The sequence below is a fragment of the Folsomia candida genome, unplaced genomic scaffold (genome assembly GCF_002217175.1).
Source record: "Folsomia candida strain VU population unplaced genomic scaffold, ASM221717v1 Fcan01_Sc007, whole genome shotgun sequence".
NCBI lineage: Eukaryota > Metazoa > Arthropoda > Collembola > Entomobryomorpha > Isotomidae > Folsomia > Folsomia candida.
In genome coordinates this window covers 967894-984597 of record NW_019091199.1, presented here as the reverse complement: position 1 = coordinate 984597, position 16704 = coordinate 967894, and the positions used below count along the sequence as shown (strand labels likewise).

Sequence of the window (16704 nt, the reverse complement as noted above, 5' to 3'; positions counted from 1 at the left end):
TTGGGTTAACTCCTTATGTCAGACAAATACTTCAACTTCGCCCAAATTTAACCAGTTTACAACTACAAGTAAATATTGATGGACTCCAAATTTATAAAAGTTGCCAATTAGCATTTTGGCCAATTCTAGGATATTTTTGTGGATTAGAATGTAAGCCATTTGTAATCGGAGCGTACTGTGGTAGCAAGAAACCTGAAAGTGTTGACAATTACCTTCAAAAGTTTATTCGTGAGCTAATTGAACTGATTCATACAAGTTGTAAATTAGAAGTACAGTGTTTTGTGTGCGATGCTCCAGCAAAATCATTCATTAAAGCGATTAAAGGACATAATGGATATCATGGCTGTGATAAGTGTTACGTGGTGGGAAAGAGTATTAATCGTCGAATGAGTTATTTCGATACTAATAAGGCCTTGCGGAGCGATTCTGACTTCCGAAACCTCAAAGACACAGACCATCATACTTCCACAACATGCTTGACAGAAATTCCAAGATTTGACATGATAAATGGCTTCCCAATCGACTATATGCATCTTGTCTGCCTTGGAGTTGTAAAAAAGCTACTTAAATTATGGACTACCGGAAAGCCTAAAGATCAAAAACTTTCAAGTTTTCAAATATCAAAAATTTCAGAAAAACTAAAGGAGAGTCGTAAATTTACTCCATCTGAATTTTCAAGAAAACCGAGGCCACTGGAAGAAATTGATAGATGGAAAGCAACGGAATTCAGACATTTTCTGCTGTACACGGGTCCGATCATATTAAAGAGAATAATTTCCAGTGACAACTACAGACTATTTTTAAGCTTATCGATTGCTATCCGTATCTTATGCTCATCGGAACTTCATGTCAGCCACAATAGCTATGCAAAATCATTACTAGTATATTTTGTGCAAGGTTTTAAATCGATATATGGTGAAGATAGGGTTTCATATAATATTCATGGACTTGTTCACTTGACGGAAGATGTAAAAAGGTTTGGAATCTTGGATAAGTTCAGTGCATTTAAATTTGAGAACAAGTTGGGATCTTTAAGAAAACTTGTTCGTACTCCCAATTTACCCCTACAACAGCTCAAGCGCCGGCTACTGGAGAAAGATTTAAAGTTGGAGTTTAACCAAGTCAGCTCCTCGTGCCTCTCCAACGAACACTCAGTCGGTCCACTTACAGGAAATATTATAGGTAGTTTCCGTCAATTTACGACTTTCAGCAGCTTAAACTTTAAAATAAATTGCAAACTTTACCGTGACACATTTTGTCTGACGAAGGAAAACATTCTCTTTCGAGTAGTAAATATATTACAAATAGTTAGCAGTGAAGTGATTATTTTAATTGGCTACAAATATCAAAACCTTCGATCGCTTTTTACTGAACCGTGCTCGTCAAAACTTATTCAGATTTTTGTTGCTGGTGAACCAGACTACGAACTCAGCAAAATTTCCACAACGGATATTTTGTACAAGTGCCAGGTGTTTCCCACTTCCGGTGGATCGGCCGTTTTCCCATTGATTCATCAATTTTGAAGGGTAGATATGTACATGTTTGAATGTACATATGTACACATGTTTGAATGTTTTAATTTACTTAATTATTTTTATTCTGTCTCGTCTTTAGTTACCCAGAATGTTCTATATTGTGGAGATGACGGATGCCGGAACTGCCTGGGTGGCGATTGTACCAAGGTCTTACTTCCATGAAGGGAAGTCGGCTTGGCCAAAAGGAAAAGATGCAGCCACAATTGTCAAGTCAGGGAAGCCTCCTAAACAAACTTATCCAAGATATGATGCAAGAATCCTGCATGCTTATGGTTGGTTTCATTTACTAAAGACTGATTGGATAGGCTGATTTATTTTTATTTATTTATTTAATTGGATTTCAATTTAGAAACTTATGATGAGGCTCGTAAAAAAATAGTTGCTGCTGAACAAACGTCGGATTTATCAGGCGCTGAAAATAATGACCTACCAAATAAGAGAGCGAGAATCCGACAACCACCAATGCCAGCTGGAAGTGACGGAGATAGTGACGATTCTGAGAACGAGAGAGTTGTTAAAAAAGGTGACATTAAATATAATTATATTTTTATTTACAATAGTCAACTTTTATAACCATTTATATTGCTGTAGCTAAAGTTGTTCGGCCAATTGGATCCTCAAATGTAAATTCAGCCGACATGTCCACTCTCCCTCCGATGCCATTACTAAATCTACCAGGTAATTAATAATTATTAATGGTTATTTAACTAATAAGCTTGGTCCCGTGATAACTTTTTATTTAGAAGCTGAACATATCGGTCCTGACGCCGATCTACCGGCAGGAGGACAAACGAGTTCTTTTGGAGATGGGGGTGGCACCTCGTCACTTTTAAATGAAGGTGCGAATATTTACAACTTTGTATTCAGAGGTATTTGTGAGTTAATAAACAATTGTTTATTGCAGATACGCCACCAGCCATCAATACAGTTGTTCCTGCACCTTTGCGAGTGGACGTAGAATATAATCAAGTTTCCCATAATGCAATTGGAGGACTGGAGTGGACGATTTCTGACACGTCAACACCCATTTTCGTTACAAATATTCAGGCTGGTAATATTTAGGAATTTCTAAAATGTTCTAGTATTAATATTTTACCGATTTATTAATTATGCATTGATATTCACTACAGAACAATGGAATAAGTTGCTTCAAGATGTCTCCAACATCAAAATCACGTTAAATAACATCGATAAGAAGCTGGACAATATCCTAACCAAAGATTCTGCTCCAAAGGGCCCACCAATAATTAAGAATCCTTTTGAGAAATTGGATGAGTTTACTACCTTTGACGAGTCCTTACTTAATAATGATGAGTTGCAGTTAAAATTGGTAAGTTCATTTATATTTGTAAAATTAAATATATACATTTAATCTGAGTGTTTCTATTCCTTTGCAGAAATGCCATTTAGTACGTGGAGTAGGGGGTAAGGTTCCTGAAGTCGTCAGTGGAATGCTGAAAAAGTTATTTACCGATAAACTGGCCCTTGACATTAGTCTCAAAGGATACAAGGGAAATTACAATTTCTCAGCCACGGTTAGCTTCAAAGTGATGTCGGGTAAGTTGTTGAAGAATTAATCTATCTATCTAATCAAAATAAGTCATTCTACTCACTAATCGATTACACTTATTAATTTGTTAATAGATTCAGCGATGGATAAAATTCCTGACGTGACCGAGAAGGAAATTTCTAAAGCTATGATTTCGTGGTTCCAGCACGCCAGTGATCGACTCAAAACAAAAAAGAATAGTTCAGCGTAAATTTGTTTACTAATGTTGCTGATTTTGTTTATTGTAATTATTAATTAGTTAATAATTAATTGATATTTAAAAGCTGAATAAAAGGTATGTGATAAAAGCTATTACATAATTAGATATCATTACGACATCAATATGACATCATTAACTGATATCAATGAGATATATCAAGGATATCCAATGGAGCTCGAATCCGTGTCATTAAATTACATCGCTACGATGTCTACAAGAGCATCCAGGCGATATCAAAAGTCGCGAAATAGCGATCCGCAGAGGACATACACTGACATGTTACGGACATGAATTGATATCCTCAGGATATACAGAGGTCATCATTTTTTTATCATTATGATATCAGCAAGATATAAAATTGTTCCATGGGTAGTGAAATTACTGAGGAGTAAACTAAATCAGAGAAAGGATGTTCTTTATCACAAAGAAAATCAGAGATTGTTACGCGTCGTCTAGGTTTAACTGGGCAAAACTCAAAATCCTTGAGCCTGTATTTTTGTCACAGACAAACTCACACTATTATCTAATAGCTATGTTACATGTGCGACTAAGCAATCATTCAGCAACCCACTTCATTTGATGTAATGCTCCATAACTCCTTTTGTTGTGAAATGGGAACCGCATGTGTACCATTATATTATGCGACGGTGCTCTAGCCTGCCACTGATTGTATAATAACCTGAATGGAAACTATGTACAGCTTTGATACAGCTTGTATAACACTGGTCATAAATAACGAGCTGGATAATATGCACTAAAATATGTGTGTAGGACTATTGTTTTATTAACACTTAAAAACAATGAATTTACTTGCACGCAGCAAACCGGGGAATGTTAAGTTATGTCAGGCTATTTCATGTTCCAGGTCCGTTAATAATGCAATTATGGCAAAATATTGGAGATGACTGAGGTGTGGAGACAATGGGATAATAATGGAAGGGGAGGAAATTTCTTTAGGACAAGGACGTTGTGTGATTACAATGATTTTCCTAAAAAAACTGAGGATGAGTGCAAAATTAAAACTGTAGAACAATTTCCCAGTAATATTCAGTAACATTCTTAATTTTGCAAAAATTACATGCTACTTAAATGCCAATAAAAAAATACCCTGTTCTTATCGGATACTACATTGACTGTAGAACGACAGAAGGCGAAATAGTTTGAGTGTGGAGGCAAATTGAGATTGAGCCCAAATCCAACCAAGCCAACCAAGCCCAAATTCACTTCGGAGGCAGATTGAGACGTACAATTGACATAGTTTAGTTCTATTTTTTCAAAGATTTCTTTATGAACTAAAGTTTTATTATATTCAATAATCATAATTTTGAAATTTATGTATGGCATACAAATCTCTTGAATGCTTTAACATTTCCTCAGTCATGTGTGCACTTCGATTTTAGTCCTCAGGCGCAAAATCAATGTTGCATCTTATGCAAGACTCTTGACCTGATCTCTTTGATAAGGACAGCTTGCCGTCCCACACTCCTGTTGCCTCAATATCGAGAGGAATACCTTTATCAAAATAGTTTTTTAGTGGTTCATAGATCGGCTTCGAGAAATCCCCCGCTTTCCCAGTAACTTTTATGAAAATGAACGCTGGGCGCCGATACATTTCCCAGACTTCCTCTTGTCCAAAGAATATGTCATTTTATTTTTCCAGCTTCACGATCCTGCTGCGATTTTAGTTCCTTGATTGCGATAAAGTGTCGTCATGTCGTCACATGCGTGGTTCTTGTTATCAACCTCCGAATATTCTCACCTCACATTTTACAGCGGTGAGGAATAGTTAAAAATTTGACCACTTAAAAATATCTAACTACAGACGTGTACGGACATATGTGTATGTATATCTTGCTTTAGTATTTAAAATTGTCTACATAAAATCATCATTTTAGCACTACGCCATTAGCATTTTCTAAGGATAACTTGTGAACATCTAAAATTTGCGGATTCTTGTTCACATCCACACTCGTCATTTCTCCCAATTTCTCATTCGTTGTGAAACATTGTGGTGGTTGTGGAACCTCAATTACAGAAGGGCGAGTTTCGTCATTATCGTTCTCATTGTTTGCAGAAAAATGTGACCAGTTTGAAAATGTGGACTCCTTGCTCATATTGTTGATGCTGTTTTTAATGGTTCCAACTTTTGGTTTGGTGGTGCTGGGTGAAACGATTGATGGTAGAACGACTTCTGGTTGGACCACGGGAGTTCTTTGGGGGTTCCTACGAATTCCAATCATGGTGCCAACTTCCTCCCTCAGCTGAAAATTATAATGACTTTCTAGTTATTGCAAGAGTTATTAATTTCTTAAATATGCGGGTGAACAAGACGTGGAAGTGATCGACTTTGTTTAAGACGAGTGAATATGTGTCACTCTTATTGTCAGGATAATATAATGATATAATTGAGAAGTTCACCTCGGGGTCAAAGGCAAAGTGGATTAGCGGAGAAATGGCAGCGTTCGAGTGCATTAGCCAATAAACACCGTTGGAAAGGTCGAGGGGCAAAAAATTAGGGACGAATGACCCCACCTGAAAACGCACATTTACATATTACTTGTGAGACATTGCATCATTATACCGACAGAATCGATACGAGTTTCATTAGAACGGGTTTTTATGGCATAGTTTTCAATCAGTACGGGAAAGTTGCACTAACACAAAGGGATTGGACTATTCATTGGCTGATGAGATGATCATGTGCCACAATTGTATTTGGTATTTATTGCACAGCAAAGATGAGAGTGAAATTCTGACCCTTACCCCAAAATAAACATAAAACAAGCTGCGACATACGATGAACAAGGCAAGCGAGGACACGACCAATGGATAATGGTCCTTTGCCATCTGAGCGATCATTTTGGAGTCGTTCCCACTAGTGAAGGACTGTTGATGCTTCAAGGTTTTCAGTTGAGGACGAGTAGCCACCCCCAACCCTCCTTGAGCTGCATTTTCAGCCCCAGGTCCGTAATATTTCGGCAGCTTTTTTCCTGTCCCTCCTCCGGTTTTGGAAAATCTAGACTTTTGATCTTCCACGTCGTCCAAACTGTCGATAATCGCGTCCGGTAAAATTTTAAAAAAGGTCCATCTATCATTTATAACCAGCATACGTATAAAGGTTCACTGCCGTACCTGCAGCACTTTTTTGCATTCCCATTCACACCATTGACAGTATTTATCTATACGGAGGACTACAGGGAGGGAGTAACTTAAATGCGTTAGAATGGCTTACATGAATTCATTCACAAGTCGGCCAGCCCTCTTCCTCCGCCCGATGGAAAAACTTTGCCTCCAAGAAAGCAGGGGGATGCCTGACTTCTTTTTGAGACCAGTGAGCGACCAGACCAAGCAAATTAGTGACACGGCCAGAGGAACATAGAACCCACTGATCCCAATGTAGAATGACTAATTAAAAAGAGAAACATTACATTTATGTCTTGAAAGAAATTATTATTGGAATATTATTGTGTATTAAAGAGAGGAAGGAATGCTTACAAAATATTGATTCCTTGAGATGCTGAAGCCACAGTGTCCTTCAGGATAAGAGGTGTAAAGTCGGTCATTGAAAAACGATGGTGTCCAAGAAAGATTGACAGCAACCCAGCAGAATAAAATCACCAATGTGTGATGCTTTGCCGTAATCGGGAAACTTGCTGGCCATTTCATCATCCACAAATAATTGCACCTGGCGAATAGAATAATATTGTTAGGCTATTTGCTGAATGTACTATGCATGTGTATATTTATCAAGGTGTTACAGTAAGCCGGTTTAAATTAACTGATAACATTCTAATATGGATTAATAAGGATGCTTACTTAATTTGACTTGATATGACTTACATGAGAGCACAACATCCAAAACTAGCAGCCACAATGAGGTAATAGTCGACAAAGACCCACAGGTCGCAGACGAATCTTGTGAAGGGAAAGTAGCCGAGCAGTATGACGATGGACATTAGCGGAAGGACAAGAATTCCAAGTAGAGCGTCGCCGACGGCCAAGTTAGCCAAGTACAAATCTGCCATGTGACCTCTCCGATGAGTCCTCCAAAGACCGATAATGGTCAACAAGTTCATCAGCAGGACCCACATCGTGAAAGTAACGAGCCCCACAAGCAACATAATGTTGTTGAATGATGGGTGAAAGTAAAAGGTCTTAAAAAAGTCGGAAGTATCGTTTGTGAAGGGTGCATATTTATTCACTTTGTCATAATTGATGTGTGGTGGAAGAAGAGGTTCAATCAAGTCTGGAAAAATGCTTTCACCTTCATACTCATTCAAGTGTGGATTCAGCATGTCTTGGGGAGAAAATAAATCCTTTTCCTCCAAGAAGTTGTCCTTATGATTTCTGAATAGGGCGTGTTCGTTGTTTGAAATTTCAACGTCGTGAGACACAGTGCTGGTCATCTGAAGCACAACCAAATTTGGGAACAATTCGCTACCGGCCTCTGGAGTAGTCATACTGTTTCCAAATTTTAGTTTACTCAATTGGTTCACCAGTATCCTTCCAAGTGCACGAGAGCCAAGTAATTAGTGATCAGAATTAAAAATATGGTAACACTGATCAAGAAATGACCAAGAGCGAAACAAAACTCAAGGTGTATCAAATGTAATTAAAAGAAAACGCCTTTTTTGAGTGAGCAGACGATGGGCACAATTATGTCAAGCCACAAACTGCCACTCGTGTCAACTGTCAAACGGAATACAGGATTTGCCAAAAGTCACGATAGCAGCGTTTCGTTAGAGTTATGTCGACGTATGTAGATACGTGCAATGGAGACTTTAATAAGCAAAGCATAAAAAGGGCAGTGATCATATTAGAAATGCATAACATCGCAAAGTTAATCCGTCACTACGTTCGGTTCAAGTCATGAGGAAACAATTTATTCTGGGAAGCAAATTTATAGGTCAAACCGGAGTGGACAAGAAGGATATTGCATTATAGGTACGTAGGTATGTAAGTACTTTTATAAGAGTTGTTCTCCAAGCAATTCGCGTAAAGAGCATAATAACCAAATACTCTCTTTCATGAATATCCCATTCGTACAAATGATATTGCTTATTGGGTTCTTGGCATGAGGAGGACAGATCGACGATGATGAACAAGAAATGCTCGCATGTAATGTTGCAAGATTGTTACTAAATTCAGACTTTGGTAATTTACATGATACATTCATGAGACCTTTTTTCTGACAGGTCGGGCAGGGCTCGGGACATATCGCACATTTAACAATGCGAACCCATCGTGTTCACCACATAATCAGACCGATTTCTTAGAGGACGGCAAGAGACGCATTTGTTTGTGAATATTAATTTTTTGGTCGCAACACCGATATAACTACCTGTTACCGATAGTTGTTTATAATAAATGCGTTCTAATACAAACTTGACAGTATGAGTGGATCGTTTTTGGGAGGTTGGAGGAACTAAGGATGAAATAATTAATTAGATCACAGACCTCAATTTTCAGTGGCTTATAAACAATTTATTGACCCTCCAGTAATAATACAAAACTTACTTTTATAATAAAAACAAATCAGTGTGATTTGATGTAAAAAAAATAGATATAAATATTTAATAAGATGGCTAAATACAATTTTTTATACGTTGCAATTTCTATCTGCTTGGAATTTTATAAACCCACAAATCATTAAAAATTTCTCCACTTGAATTCATTCCCCCAAATACAACTAAATAATTACAATTATCCCCAGTTTCTTTTTCAACATGAATGTAAGTCATTGCAGCTCCGAATCTCGGACTTGGTTCAAATATTTTATTGGATGATGGGCTAATTGCTTCGTTTTCACTAGTTAATTTCTTCCATGATTTAGAACTGATGTCAAATTCCCACAAATCATTAAGACATCCAAATTGCCCTAGTCCACCGAAAATGTAAAATTTTTCATGACCTTCTAAAGCTTGAGTTTGAGCGACTCCATGAGCTGCTCGGCCGGAAGGAGAAGGTTCGGCATCATCAATTCGAAGCCAAGAACATGGCTTTTGTGGAGTCTGAACTGCGCCAGCAACATCAATCATGTGCAACGTATCATGAAGATTGGAACCATTGAGTCCTCCATGAACAAATATCTAGGGAAATGGACTTACAATTATCGTTAAACTAATGCAACGTATGCTAAGGAGGGGAGCTTGCGAGGTTGATAATAACAGATCTTGGTGCCCTTTGGATATGTGGTAGGGTCCTATGAGTGTACTAAAACCCTGAAGTGGTTTGACTCCATGGCCACATTTGCGCCCGCCACACCCACTCAAAAATGCCCAAAAAACGCTTTCACGCCAGTTTTCACTCACTCAAATCCACGTCAAAAATCCAATTTTACTCGGATTTTGAAATTTCTTTCACCATTATACTCCCAGATAGTGTCTTTCTTCAATCCAATATCAAACTCAATTTTTTCGAAATTTTAAGTATTTTTAAAATTTAAAATTCTGAATGAGCATTGTTGTAGTAATCAACAAAACAAATTATGTTTGCGAAATAATCATCAATAAAATTGAGTTTGATATTGGATTGAGGAAAGCAACTATCTGGGAGTATAATGGTGAAAGAAATTTCAAAATCCGACTAAAATTGGATTTTTGGCGTGGATTTGAGTGAGTGAAAACTGGGGTGAAAGCGTTTTTTGGGCATTTTTGAGTGGGTGTGGCGGGCGCAAATGTGGCCATGGAGTCAAACCACTTCAGGGTTTTAATACACTCATAGGACCCTACCACATATCTAAAGGGCACCAAGATCTGTTATTATCAACCTCGCAAGCTCCCCTCCTAAGTACTACCGTATCAGTATTCCTGTACCTTGGATCCAAAAGCACTCAATATGTGACCCTGCGTATTTTGAGGCCGTATGTCGCCCACAACTGGAACAATTGTCCACGCCTGTTCCTCAATATCGTACAAATACAAGTTTTCATCAGTAACAGCGTCAACTCCGACTTGTCCGCCTCCAAAGACACAGAGCCAGGATTTCTCATTTACAACTAATAGGATCCAAAACAATTAAAAAATTAAACATCACATTCCCTGTTGCTGGTACTATATTATTACGCGCACTAAAGGAAGTTGAGCCTGATTATTTCGTAAACTCACCAATTTTGGCAGAATTGCCACCTTGCGTTCTAGCTGACGGCTGAGGGCTTGAATCCATTACGAGAGACTCCACCCACTTTCCGTCCTCCAGATATCCCACGTTGTTGAAGTTCAGATGGGCATCTGCGCCTCCAAATATGAAAACCTTGGTAGAGATTTTGGTGCAGAGGAACTCATATTTTGCGACTAGTCCTTCAACATGAGGTAATTTGACAACATGATTTGTCGAATCCTTATCAGTCTCCTCATCTGAAAGAATGAGCTCCCAAACCTCGGCAAGGGCACCATCGTGATTTCCGCCTCCAACAAGGGTCACTACAACCTTACGCCCATTCTCATCGTTTCTGAAGAAGAGGCCATGGCCCAGCCGCGGTGATATTTGGTCTTCTCCAGCAAGGACAAGTCTGTACCACAAGCCACAATCTTTGGCTTCCTCCAATCCTTTGATTTCATACTCATGCTCTTCCAGCATAGTGAAGTCTGAAAATTATGAAACTTTTATGAAATATTTCTACAACTAGTGTAGAAGCCCGTCAATCGACGTGCAAAATAGGCCATCGATAAGCCCGTTGCCCGAACATTAGCGAAGTTGTTAGCCTCTCCTGTTCTCTCTGCGGAGTGGAGAGAGAAAAGGGAGGCTAACTTCTCAACTAAGCCACCGACCCAGCCAGCAGCGATACACTCGCCTGCTTTATATAGTTTAGATTATTGTTGACTAAATCAGCTTATTAGTTCACAGAATATTAGTGATGAATAACTATTTTATGATTTTTGCACAGCAAACTATGTAGCTTAATGAAAATTTTTCAAGTTATTTTTTACTTCGCTGTTATTATTGTTTTACAAAAATTTCTTACCATTATGGTGCCAAATTCCCGGGTAGAAAATGGTGAATGAGATGCATCGTAAAAACTCTATTCTGCAAAATTTGCAAAAATCTCATCTGAAGATTGAATGAACCATCATATACCAACCAATATACATCCATGGAATGAACATAGAAGATGAGGTCAATTGAGCATTTTGCACAATATGCAAATTTGCCCAATGCAGTGGATCGATCTTTCGGCGATATAAACATAATAATGGTGTTTTATCGGTCAATTAAAATAAGTACGAACATCTTCACTTTCACTGCAGTAAACAAATTATATTCCAGGAGGTTGCAATTTTGCAATTACTACTCAAGAACAATGTCTGAAACCGAGATTGAAATTACGACAACGTTTACTCCAAATACGTCAGAAATTGACTTTTTAACTCGAATGATTAACGAAGAGTCCAAAGCTCAGAACATTAAGGAGGAAGCATACCCGTTCGGGATTTTCATAAGAAACAAGAAAGCAGCAACCCCCGAAAAGGATGTTCTCATCGGTGGATGTAACGGATCTGTGGTCTATGGATCGATTTACACTGATCAACTATGGGTCAGCCCAGAACATCGGGGAAAAGGATATGGGAAACTTTTGATGGAAAGAGTTCATCAACTGGGACAAACGAAGAACTGCAAAACAGCCACAGTTGGAACAATGAGCTTCCAAGGTACACAATCTTTTTACGAAAGTTTGGGCTATCAAGTTGAATTTGTTCGAGAGGGATACACCAACGAGTCTAGAATGATTTACTTGAAGAAAACTCTTTTCCCATAAATTTAAATATACTCTAGCTTTAACTTATCCTCATTATTTCGTGATTATATATGCATAAATCCCGCAAGTAACCACTCTAGAAAATAAATAAATATATATATGCATTCCGATGTAAACGCAGTAAATAATAAAATTAGGATTTTATAGATTATAATAGATCAATTATATTCTTAAATGGTGGTTTACCATAATACGCATTTTTCTTGTGTCTCAAGTATGACATGAGTATGACAAAAAGTTTTGTCAAGAACGATAAAATGAAAATACAAAAGAATTTCATTTTAATTATTATTGATACCAGTTTGAATGGTGAATAGAAAAATACATATTTTTAAACATTCTGAAAATCAGAACTATGTACAGTTCCTCTAATTTGGCACAGTAAAAAAATTAAGCGCATTACTAATTACAAAGTATAATGACACCAAAAACACTGGATAATAATAGTAATGTCTATGTCGATTCGATTACACTTTTGCTACGAAAAGAATATTATAATGGAAATCATAAAAATGCATGCTTTACCAATGAATATTACATTATATGTTACGTTTTTACAATTGGAATTCCGTAGCAAACAGCAGCACATTGCGTTAAAAGTTGTGTCGCAGCAGTTCTAGATTTTTTCAATGCGGAAGACAAATTACTTTCATGTGATCGAATAGAGTCAGAATCAAAGAGGGGCATTTTCGGTAATGCTGCACATTGATGTGGTAACCATCGTTCAACAAACTCTGCCGTAATCCTGTCACACTCAGTGTCTGTTACTTCCCATAAGAATCCAACAATGCTCGTACTATAACAATTGAACGACATCTATTAAACTGAATATGTACCAACATGTTCTAATGATATATACTAACCATCCTGCAGTGAAATAAGCATGCACACTGGAATAGGCGTAAAGTCCAGGACCAGTAAAATGCGACTGTGCACTAGAACAACCCATTAAAATTGGTATCGCTCGGCAAATCAACTTCTGGACGGCGTGCTCAGGATAGAAATTGTTTCCAGCTCCGTGGCCACAATACCTTGAACAATTTGATGTAAATATGATAAGTATTCAGTTGTGTAATAATTAGAATTATGTATAAGCATACAGAAATATATCTTGATTCTCCAACGAATTTTGCATCTCCTGAACTGTGGGTGACCTTCCCACTACAGATGTCCACGCATTTCTAGCATTGAAATATGTCTCTAATCTGGCTTGAACTTGCGGTAGAGAACCATCAGGATTGAGGACAAACGTACATTTTGTTTTGTCTATCAGTCGACAGTTTGTGCTCCCTCCAACAAATTTTGTTAAGCGTAACGTGCTATTTATCAAATTTAATGAAGGCATTCTTGTAACATCTGTGGTTTTAAGGCACGGCAGAGCATCCCAGGGTAAAATATCGATATCCTGAGAATAGATAAACACCAAAATAAGCAATTGATCTACGAGGTTATGCATAGCTTATGGATGACGCCACAAAACACATTGTTAATCAGTGTATGGAGATTAAAGATAATTAAGCATAATAGATCTGTACCTGATCTAAAATTATAATAGTCGGGTTGCGAGGTTCAACTATAGAAATCAACGATCCAATTTCAATGATTTTTTTGGTTAGAGATTGCACTACATTTTCATCAACTCGAAGAATAAAAGCCACTATGGTATCCATAATGTTCCGACATTTCAAGGGTAGTATATTGTATCCATCAGTTAGGCGATAAATTGCAAATTTCTGTGAATCTGGGCACGATTTCAGAATTGGATGTGATAAAACCTCTGTAGAAATAATTTGTTGAATGGATTTATTTTTAATCGTGCCAGTAAATAGGAAAGTCCAAGGAAATATCCACTCCTCCATCGCGTTCATGATTGCCTTTAATAGGAAAATATTAATTAATGGATTAATTATTTGATTTAAAAAATCGAAACCCGTAAAGATTTTTATCTAGTTTTTTTAGAACGTTGGCAATACTTTTACTAAAATTACCAGCTATAAGCGTGCGAGTAATTTTTAAGCCAAGCCAGGATTTTTATATGTCCGTCTGTCTAAATATGATAACTCGGTTAAAATTTATCCGATCATGAAACTTGGAACACATGCAGTATGTGGAAATGAAAAGTCGGCGAATGTTTAAATTGTTCATTCAGAATTTATGGGAAAATTAATGCACAATAACTATATATTTTTGTAACATACATAGTAAAGTACTGAACACTGGTAAAGGTGTTCAAATATCAGAGACGCTTGACGAGAACGACACAGTTTTATTTTAGGAAGGGACGAATAAGACTACTGTTTGGGGTTATATCAAGCTTGCCCTATAGGTTTTTTAAGACTACGTTCATACCTCAATAGCTTCATTATGTTTCCGTCGCTCTTCCCAGTACTTTTTACGAGTAATAACAACCTTATCATCACTTATGGTTAAATTGTTGTCTAGCAGTTTCTCAAAGGCATCAATCAGACCATGTGGCATTTGTGATCCGGGTTCTACAGGGGGTTCTGAACAAAACGTGGTGAATTCACAACGAAGTTTGCACTCATTCTGTAAATTCAAATTATCATATTATTGAACTTGTATTGTTTGGTTTGTTTAAATTTATTGTTTGGGACTTTTACTAATTATTTACTATCAATATTCAGAACTAACCGGCAAGAATCCAAATGCACTCAATATGAGCTGAGGCACAAGTTGTTTGCCAACGAGATCATAACCATATCGATTTGTGGATTTGAGAGACGTTGAGAGTTGTAAAATATTCCAATCTTAAGAGAACAATTGGATTGTCTAGTAGTAGTACTTATTAAACGCCCAGTGCACAGCATGTGGTACATACATCACAAAATTTTAAACTCTGCAAGTATATTATCTCTTACCAGGATGAAATGTAGAAATTTTACGGTACCCCTTTCCTCCATCATCGACAAAACAGGCGTCACTAAAGTCCAACGTTTCATTGACTTGCTCCCAAAAAACTTCAGACTTTGACTCATCACCTTTATCAGAGACCATTTTCATCTCTTCGTTCCGCCTAAAAAGTATTTAATCAAATCAAATTTTATATTAATTACTATACTTAAATATTATTAGGTAATTTATTAATATTATTTCAACTCACCGAATAAATGTAAGGTGCTTGTCAACTATTTCACTTTCAAGATACATCCCACAGTGTTCCGCCACAAATCGAGATACGGATTGATCCTCTCCTTTTTGAATACCTTGAAGAGTCAATAGTTTGGCGAAACCTAAATTTTGAACAAATAATAGTACAAACAAAATATTAGAAAAGCAACACATGAACGAGCAATCCCATGCAATTGCAACTCGCCTTTAATAATAACTTACTGGGAAATGCAGTATGCGAAAGATTTTTTCTCAACAATGTAAAAATGTGCTCCATTTCCGGATCAAATTCAAAATTCCTTATCTTATCTGCAGGAACTTTTAGTAATGCGCCGATTTCTTCCACTGATAATCTATTGGGTGGTTGTGTTGTTGAATACCACGACTGAATCTTCTCCTCTGCATATTTCCAACTTAAATGAATACTAAGTTTCCATCCTAAAATGTTTCTAAAATGCCGACACAAGTTTGAAATTGCGCGATGACTTTCTTCTTCGTTGTTCCTTTTGCCTGGTTGTACCGTAAACGATGTTCCACTCCCCAGCGTAAATATCACTTTTTTATCCAAAGCTGCTAAATAGTTGGCTTTCTTATTGAGAGTCAGAAATACTTTCCCAGTAACAGAAGCTGTGGGATTGATCCTGCAACTTGTACTCGCTTCCGGTGGACAATCCCCACCAGAAGCTTTTGGTGACTCATAAATTGTGAGCATTTTCATTCTAGAGGTCACACTTGCACCAGAATCGCCACCAGGTGTGATTTTCTTTGATGCCGAAACGGATTGTGATTGATCTTTCTTCAAACTCCCAGGAATTAGCCTTCTTCTCTCACCATTAACGACTATAGACGCTTTCTTGCTATTGATGATATGAAACACTCTCAAATTTCCGACGGCTGATCCCAACCCCAAACGTGTAGGGCGATGGGTTGGACTTAATGTTCTAGACGGAAGCTGTGCCGCAACCCTAGATGGGATTTTCGCTTCTCTTTTATATTGATACGGTAGATATGCACTGCTCATTGATATCTTTTTATATATGTTTGATGACGACGAAGTTGGTGTTGTTGGGACAGCCTCTATAGTCTTTGATCTTTGAGTCACGGTCGCAGTCCTACTTTTGGATCCTAATAAAATCATATCTAACTCACATACTTGTGTGTGTTTAATCAAATTTTAATTTCATACCCGTTCCCAATCCGTTTGATATACTTGGATCATCTTCCAATCGTACCCTAGATCCTCCTGATGATGATTTCGTAGGCCTTCCTCCCGATGACGACATATTTGCACAAACAATAATAATAACACTGCGCTACTTGTTCTAATTTCCACAAAAAAAATAATCACAATAAGCTGAATATGCAATTTATGTACGATTAGCAAATACCACTAGTTCAAAGAGAATACGGAAATAACAGAAATGCCGCAAGAACAAGAATGAACTTGGTTTGTTTACCGGACGAATAAACCGGATCTCACTCCCGCCTTTGATATTTTGATACGACACATTTATTT

At 37.4% G+C, this 16704-nt stretch overlaps 5 protein-coding genes across 6 annotated transcripts; 1 reads left to right on the top strand and 4 right to left on the bottom strand.

The window, feature by feature from the left end:
* The first annotated feature begins 978 nt into the window (after positions 1–978).
* LOC118436289 lies at positions 979–3748 on the top strand. Its single transcript, XM_035854017.1, has 9 exons — positions 979–1526; positions 1615–1807; positions 1885–2058; positions 2127–2213; positions 2279–2374; positions 2440–2586; positions 2666–2865; positions 2933–3092; positions 3180–3748. The coding sequence occupies exons 2-9, from the start codon at positions 1624–1626 to the stop codon at positions 3293–3295; spliced, it is 1164 nt and encodes a 387-aa protein (XP_035709910.1). The 5' UTR covers positions 979–1526; positions 1615–1623; the 3' UTR covers positions 3296–3748.
* An 836-nt stretch (positions 3749–4584) lies between these two features.
* Positions 4585–6420, bottom strand: LOC118436277. Its single transcript, XM_035853993.1, has 3 exons — positions 6068–6420; positions 5723–5836; positions 4585–5565 (listed from the first exon to the last, which is right to left on the bottom strand). Exons 1-3 carry the CDS (start codon positions 6410–6412, stop codon positions 5191–5193), a joined length of 834 nt encoding a protein of 277 aa, XP_035709886.1. The 5' UTR covers positions 6413–6420; the 3' UTR covers positions 4585–5190.
* A 122-nt stretch (positions 6421–6542) lies between these two features.
* On the bottom strand, positions 6543–7824 carry LOC118436307 (5-hydroxytryptamine receptor 1E-like). Its single transcript, XM_035854084.1, has 2 exons — positions 6800–7824; positions 6543–6709 (listed from the first exon to the last, which is right to left on the bottom strand). The coding sequence occupies exon 1, from the start codon at positions 7762–7764 to the stop codon at positions 7141–7143; it is 624 nt and encodes a 207-aa protein (XP_035709977.1). The 5' UTR covers positions 7765–7824; the 3' UTR covers positions 6543–6709; positions 6800–7140.
* A 942-nt stretch (positions 7825–8766) lies between these two features.
* Positions 8767–11385, bottom strand: LOC110852184 (rab9 effector protein with kelch motifs). 2 transcript variants are annotated; one of them, XM_022100174.2, is made up of 4 exons: positions 11268–11385; positions 10411–10890; positions 10120–10301; positions 8767–9393 (listed from the first exon to the last, which is right to left on the bottom strand). In XM_022100174.2, exons 2-4 carry the CDS (start codon positions 10880–10882, stop codon positions 8920–8922), a joined length of 1128 nt encoding a protein of 375 aa, XP_021955866.1. In that variant the 5' UTR covers positions 10883–10890; positions 11268–11385; the 3' UTR covers positions 8767–8919. The 2 variants fall into 2 exon arrangements, with proteins under 2 accessions (XP_021955866.1, XP_035709577.1); XM_035853684.1 differs by lacking the exon at positions 11268–11385 and adding an exon at positions 11097–11258.
* A 932-nt stretch (positions 11386–12317) lies between these two features.
* On the bottom strand, positions 12318–16611 carry LOC110852479. The gene is made up of 10 exons (XM_022100566.2): positions 16375–16611; positions 15411–16313; positions 15181–15310; positions 14939–15093; positions 14712–14827; positions 14409–14606; positions 13595–13933; positions 13160–13464; positions 12923–13090; positions 12318–12855 (listed from the first exon to the last, which is right to left on the bottom strand). The coding sequence occupies exons 1-10, from the start codon at positions 16469–16471 to the stop codon at positions 12606–12608; spliced, it is 2661 nt and encodes an 886-aa protein (XP_021956258.1). The 5' UTR covers positions 16472–16611; the 3' UTR covers positions 12318–12605.
* Between the last annotated feature and the right edge of the window lie 93 nt (positions 16612–16704).

Bases quoted from the DNA above. Each gene is read 5' to 3' on its own strand.
- LOC110852184 (XM_022100174.2), bottom strand. From the start codon at position 10,882: ATGCTGGAAGAGCATGAGTATGAAATCAAAGGATTGGAGGAAGCCAAA. The intron at 10,302-10,410 runs GTGAGTTTACGA...GGATCCTATTAG, and splicing joins TGGCAATTCTGCCAAAATTG to TTGTAAATGAGAAATCCTGG. The intron at 9,394-10,119 runs GTACAGGAATAC...CCATTTCCCTAG, and splicing joins TGAGTGCTTTTGGATCCAAG to ATATTTGTTCATGGAGGACT.
- LOC118436289 (XM_035854017.1), top strand. From the start codon at position 1,624: ATGTTCTATATTGTGGAGATGACGGATGCCGGAACTGCCTGGGTGGCG. The intron at 2,059-2,126 runs GTGACATTAAAT...ATATTGCTGTAG, and splicing joins CGAGAGAGTTGTTAAAAAAG to CTAAAGTTGTTCGGCCAATT. The intron at 2,587-2,665 runs GTAATATTTAGG...TATTCACTACAG, and splicing joins CGTTACAAATATTCAGGCTG to AACAATGGAATAAGTTGCTT.
- LOC118436277 (XM_035853993.1), bottom strand. From the start codon at position 6,412: ATGCTGGTTATAAATGATAGATGGACCTTTTTTAAAATTTTACCGGAC. The intron at 5,837-6,067 runs GTAAGGGTCAGA...GTGCGTTTTCAG, and splicing joins TGTTTTATGTTTATTTTGGG to GTGGGGTCATTCGTCCCTAA. The intron at 5,566-5,722 runs GTGAACTTCTCA...TATAATTTTCAG, and splicing joins ACTTTGCCTTTGACCCCGAG to CTGAGGGAGGAAGTTGGCAC.
- LOC110852479 (XM_022100566.2), bottom strand. From the start codon at position 16,471: ATGTCGTCATCGGGAGGAAGGCCTACGAAATCATCATCAGGAGGATCT. The intron at 15,094-15,180 runs GTGAGTTGAAAT...AATACTTTTTAG, and splicing joins AAGCACCTTACATTTATTCG to GCGGAACGAAGAGATGAAAA. The intron at 14,828-14,938 runs GTAAGAGATAAT...TGTTCTCTTAAG, and splicing joins AATTTCTACATTTCATCCTG to ATTGGAATATTTTACAACTC.
- LOC118436307 (XM_035854084.1), bottom strand. From the start codon at position 7,764: ATGACTACTCCAGAGGCCGGTAGCGAATTGTTCCCAAATTTGGTTGTG.